This window comes from Haematobia irritans, chromosome 1 (genome assembly GCF_050003625.1).
Source record: "Haematobia irritans isolate KBUSLIRL chromosome 1, ASM5000362v1, whole genome shotgun sequence".
NCBI lineage: Eukaryota > Metazoa > Arthropoda > Insecta > Diptera > Muscidae > Haematobia > Haematobia irritans.
The window spans coordinates 258089129-258095017 of NC_134397.1; the positions used below are offsets into that span (position 1 = coordinate 258089129).

Below are 5889 nucleotides of genomic sequence, written 5' to 3' on the forward strand. Positions count from 1 at the left end.
TAAAATTTTGACAAAATTTTCTATAGGAATAAAATTTTGACAAAATTTTCTATAAAAATAAAATTTTGACAACATTTTCAACAAAAATAAAATTTTAACAAAATTTTCTATAGAAATAAAATTTTGACAAAATTTTCTATAGAAATAAAATTTTGACAAAATTTTCTATAGGAATAAAATTTTGACAAAATTTTCTATAGAAATAAAATGACAACATTTTCTACAGAAATAAAATTTTGACAAAATGTTCTATAGAAATAAAATTTTGACAAAATTTTCTATAAAAATAAAATGTTGACAAAATTTTCTATAGAAATAAAATTTTGACAAAATTTTCTATAGAAATAAAATTTTCACAAAATTTTTTATAAAAATAAAATGTTGCAATAGTTTTCTATAGAAATTAAATTTGGACAAAATTTTCTATAGGAATAAAATTTTCCATTCGTTTTGTTTTGTTATTGTTGGTTTAGTTCTTTAAGTATTGTTGTTGTTTTTTATTTCAGCTTAAAACCATACATTGACTAAACTACAAGTGTAGCTTAACCAGCAGAGGAGAAGAATGTTTGTCCAATTTATTTGGGCTAAGCCCAAATAGTAAATCTTTTGTTTGTACAAAGATTTATTTCGGCAAAAGCCGACTATCATAAACCTTTTTTCGGAAGGTTCAAGTGTGGTTCACTTTGGGTTTAGTAAACTGCCCGAATTTATTCTGATAATTGGTTGATAGTTTTGCTACAAGTAGAGGATGCTGATGAGGAATGTGGTAATTCCGAAACGTGCGTCCATCCAACAATCTTGAAGTTTATAGGGCTTTGCCCAAATAAATTTGACAAACATTATTTTCCTCTGTTGGTTAAGCTACACTTGTAGTTTAGTAAATGTATGGTTTTAAGCTGAAATAAAAAAACAACAACAAGGAATAAAATTTTGACAAAATTTTCTATAAAAATAAAATTATGACAAAATTTTCTATAGAAATAAAATTTTGACAAAATTTTCTATAGAAATAAAATTTTGACAAAATTTTCTATAGAACTAAAATTTGGAAAATTTTTTTATAGAAATAAAATTTTGACAAAATTTTCTATAGAAATAAGACGACAAAATTTTCTACTGAAATAAAATTTTGACAAAATTTTCTATAGAAATAAAATTTTGACAAAACATTCTGTAGAAATAAAATATTAACAAAAATTTTCTATAGAAATAACATTTTTATAAAATTTTCTATAGAAATAAAATTTTGACAACATTTTCTGTAGAAATTCTCTCTCCCTACGACAAGAACAACTTTCCCATTGTTTAATGTAATAGCGGAAGGAGAAGAGTGTGTTCAAACATTAGAAAGTAAAGAGCAACAAGAGAACGCTAGAATAAAACTTGTTACGTTGATAGATGACCATCTACGAAGAGAAAAACTGGACCAAAGAGACAAATTCATATTAGACACAGTGGGGGAAGTGAGACAATTTCTAAAATTAAACAAAGACAAATTAATCCTGAGTGCAGACAAAGGGGGAAAACTGTAGCCATGAAAAAAGATGACTACGAATATAAAATGAAAACTATATTAGGTGATATGTGCACATACCGCAGGCTAAAACGAGATCCTACGTCAGGATTACAGACCAAGAACAATAAATTGGTAGAGAAATTATTCAAAATGAATATATTAAATGCGAACGAAAAATATAAATTGACAAGCAGAACTGCCACAGCTCCAAGGATATATGGACTCCCAAAAATTCATAAGGAAGGCACACCTCTCAGACCCATTTGTTCGTCCATTAATTCCCCTACGTATAACGTATCAAAATACATAACAGACATATTGAAAAATCTCACGAAGGATTCGAAGTATAATATAAAGGATGGGATAGAATTTAAGAAAAGAATAAACCAACAAACAATACATGACAACGAATTGCTAATTTCTTTCGACGTGGTATCTCTATTTCCCAGTGTACCTATAAATCTAGCGATAAGGACGATTAAAGAAAAATGGACTATAATACAAGAATTCACCAAAATACCAATGGATTTGTTTTTAGGAATAGTGACACTATGCATTAAGGACTTCAGATATTTCACATATGACGATAAGATATTTGAACAAACAAAAGGAATGCCTATGGGATCTCCTATATCTCCCATAGTCGCAGATATCATAATGGAGGAATTATTAGACGACGCAATGAATAAACTCTCAAAAAAGCCAAAATTTCTGACTAAATATGTTGATGACATATTTTGCATCATAGACAAAGACGAAATTGACAACACATTGACGACTCTTAACGCATTTAATCGACAACTTCAATTCACAATGGAATGTGAAAACGAAGGAAAATTGCCTTATCTTGACACAGTAGTTCAAAGACACAATAATCAACTAAGATTAAACTGGTACCAAAAGAACACAGCATCGGGAAGACTAATAAACTTTCACTCCAATCATCCTCGACGTATTAAGATCAACACTGCTACAAATTTTATAAACAGGGTTTTAAACATAAGCGACGTAAAATTTCATAAGGCTAACGAGAAGAAAATACGACAGATTCTACAACAAAATGTCTTCCCCAATAAGACAATTAGCGATCTTCTAAAGTACGTGAAAAATAAAAAAAGATACAAATGATGACAAACAGGAAGCCACATCTATGGTTTTCAAAAAGATGACATATGTCCCAGGCTTCTCCGAAAGATTTGAAAAATCAAACATATACAACAAGGATAATTACAAAATGGTCCAAAAATGTAAAAAAACGATATATGACCTTTTCAGCAAAACTAAGACTAAGATAAAAATGGAAGACAAATCAAATGTAGTATATAAAATAAAATGCGATGGGGACGAAAACAATCCATGTCCGATGGCTTATGTTGGCACCACTAAAACCCAATTAAAAACAAGACTTTCTGCCCACAAATCCGACCAAAAGATGAAAGACAAACCCTTAGAACAAAAAAACGGCCATTGCAAAACCACAGGACACATACCAAACTTCAAAAATGTTGAAATACTGACGATGGAAGAGAATACTAGGAGGAGATATACATTGGAGATGCTACATATAATAAATACTCCCCCTGAGGAACGCATCAACTTCAAAGCCGACACAGACCACTGTGCACAGATTTACAGAAATCTAATACAAAATCGCAAACACAATTAAGATAATAAATCAGTTAGACATGAGCACTGTAAGGAGAAAGTCTATTACTTTGTAAAATGTAAATATAATTAATGTTATATTTTTGTTTCAAAACGTTGTTAAAGTTAATATTCTAAAATATTTAAATTATCACAATTTATAGATAATATCTCGCTGAAGATGATCACCGATGGTGTATCGAAATATCCGAGAACAGCAATATTTCAATAAAAAGTAATGAAAAACATTAACACCAGCATTTTTCATTAGTCCATGACCTCAAGCCAAACAAATAATCCCAAAATTGTAAAATTCCAAAGGTCAACTAACAAAACTAAACATAAGAATAAAATTTTGACAAAATTTTCTATAAGAATAAAATTTTGACAAAATTTTCTATAAAAATAAAATTATGACAAAGTTTTCTATAGAAATAAAATTTGGACAAACTTTCTATAGAAATAAAATTTTGACAAATATTTCTATAGAAATAAAATTTTGAGAAAATTTTCAATGGAAATAAAATTTTGATAAAATTTTCTCTAGAAATAAAATTTTAACAAAATTTTCTGTAGAAATAAAATTTTGACATAATTTTCTATAGAAATAAAATTTTGACAAAACATTCTGTAGAAATAAAATTTTGGCAAAATTTTCTATAGAAATAAAATTTTGACATAATTTTCTATAGAAATAAAATTTTGACAAAACATTCTGTAGAAATAAAATTTTGGCAAAATTTTCTATAAAAATAAAATTATGACAAAATTTTCTATAGAAATAAAATTTTGACATACTTTCTATAGAAAAAAAAATATGACAAAATTTTCTATAGATTTTTATTCATCTTGACGATATTTTCTATAAAAATAAAATTATGACAACGTTTTCTATAGAAATAAAATCTTGACGATATTTTCTATAAAAATAAAATTATGACAACGTTTTCTATAGAAATAAAATCTTGACGATATTTTCTATAAAAATAAAATTATGACAACGTTTTCTATAGAAATAAAATTATGACAAAATTTTCTATACAAATAAAATTTTGACTAAATTTTCAATAGAAATAAAATTTTGTTGTTGTTTTTGATTTCAGCTTAAAACTTTGCATTGACTAAACTACAAGTATAGCTTAACCAAGAGAGGAAAAGAATGTTTGTCAAATTTACTTGGGCAAAGCAAGATGGTTCGATGGGCGCACGTTTCCAAAATTTGACAAATAAATTTGACAAACATTCTTTTCCTCTGTTGGTTAAGCTATACTTGTAGTTTAGTCAATGCAAAGTTTTAAGCTGAAATGGTTTTAAGCTGATATCAACAACAACAATAATGATTGAATAATAAACAAACAATAACAAAACAAAAAGAAATAAAATATTGACACAATATTCTATAGAAATAAAATTTTGACAAATTTTTCTATAGAAATAAAATTTTGACAAAATTTTCTATATATATATATAGGAAAATTTTTTCTCCAGAAATAAAATTTTGGCAAAATTTTCTATAGAAATAAAAATTTGACAAAGTTTTCTATAGAACTAAAATTTGTCAAAATTGGTTATAGAAATAAAATTTTGACAAATTTTTCAATACAAATAAAACTTTGTATTTTCTATAGAAACAAAATTTTAATTTTCTATAGAAATACAATTTGACAAAATTTATTTTACAATCAAAAAAAAGTTTACTTGGATCCAAAGATTTTGAACTTCCCTTAAGGATTTTGGCATTGATTCCGAGCCAAAGATGCGGCTTCTTTAAAACAAAGGAATTTTTTAGCGACCTTTAAATCGAGGACACAAATCTCATTTATAAAATTTTCATTCTCTTTTCGCGGTTTATTAATAAAGGTACTCACGTACAAACAAATGCCACTTTAAAAATCCAAATTATAACGGATACATCAAAGTAAAAAATGTTTTAATAATTCCAAAAAAAAACTTTAAACCAAGGACGCTAAATCCTCAAAATAAGTCTTAACCTATATTGGAAGCGTTTTTATCTTAAATTTAAAGTTTCAATATTTCAGTAAATTTAAGGACAATTTCTTTAAATGAAAACTGTGTTTCTTTACTTTAAGGAAAATTAGCATTTAGTTCAAAGACATGGGACTTTAACGGAGGGACGCAAATTTACAAAATTTGTGTCCTAAATTTAATGAAAAAAATTTTTAAAGCAAAGATTATAAACTTTATTTTAATAAAAATTCCATTTTTTTAAAGAAATGTATCCTTAATATTTTGTAAATTTCGCATCCTAAAATTTAGGTTGCCTAATCTTTAATGTCCCGTAAATATTTTTTTCAGTGTAGAAATAATTGGGTAGATTTTTGGTAAAATGTTCTTGCAATTATGGAAGATTATTTGTGGCACTATCGGCAACAGTGGGTAATATATGTGGCACTGTTTAGGATAGGCAGAGGTATCCTAGAATATTTTACCAGTTATATTACTGCGAGAAATTTGAGGATATCCACCACAAAATCCTCAGCCACACCCAAGATTCTCGGGGTCACATTCAAAAGCCTTATCAAATCGTCCGCCCATGCCGCTGCAATTTGTAATATGGTCCGCGGTAGACAGAAGGTCCTCAAATCACTTGTTTTCTAAGTTTGCTTGTGTTTCTCAAAATGTTCTTTCTCAAAATGTTCTTCTTTAACGAAACCGTGCCTCTTTGCCGGAAACTATATCAAAATTGAGACTATTTTCATGTTAATTTT

General features: G+C 27.4%; 1 protein-coding gene across 1 annotated transcript; it reads left to right on the top strand.

Annotated features, from left to right (window-relative positions):
• The first annotated feature begins 1534 nt into the window (after positions 1-1534).
• Positions 1535-2644, top strand: LOC142235921 (uncharacterized). Its single transcript, XM_075307173.1, has one exon. The coding sequence runs from the start codon at positions 1535-1537 to the stop codon at positions 2642-2644; it is 1110 nt and encodes a 369-aa protein (XP_075163288.1).
• The last annotated feature ends 3245 nt before the right edge of the window (positions 2645-5889 follow it).

Coding starts and splice junctions, on each gene's coding strand:
- LOC142235921 (XM_075307173.1), top strand. CDS start 1,535: ATGAAAAAAGATGACTACGAATATAAAATGAAAACTATATTAGGTGAT.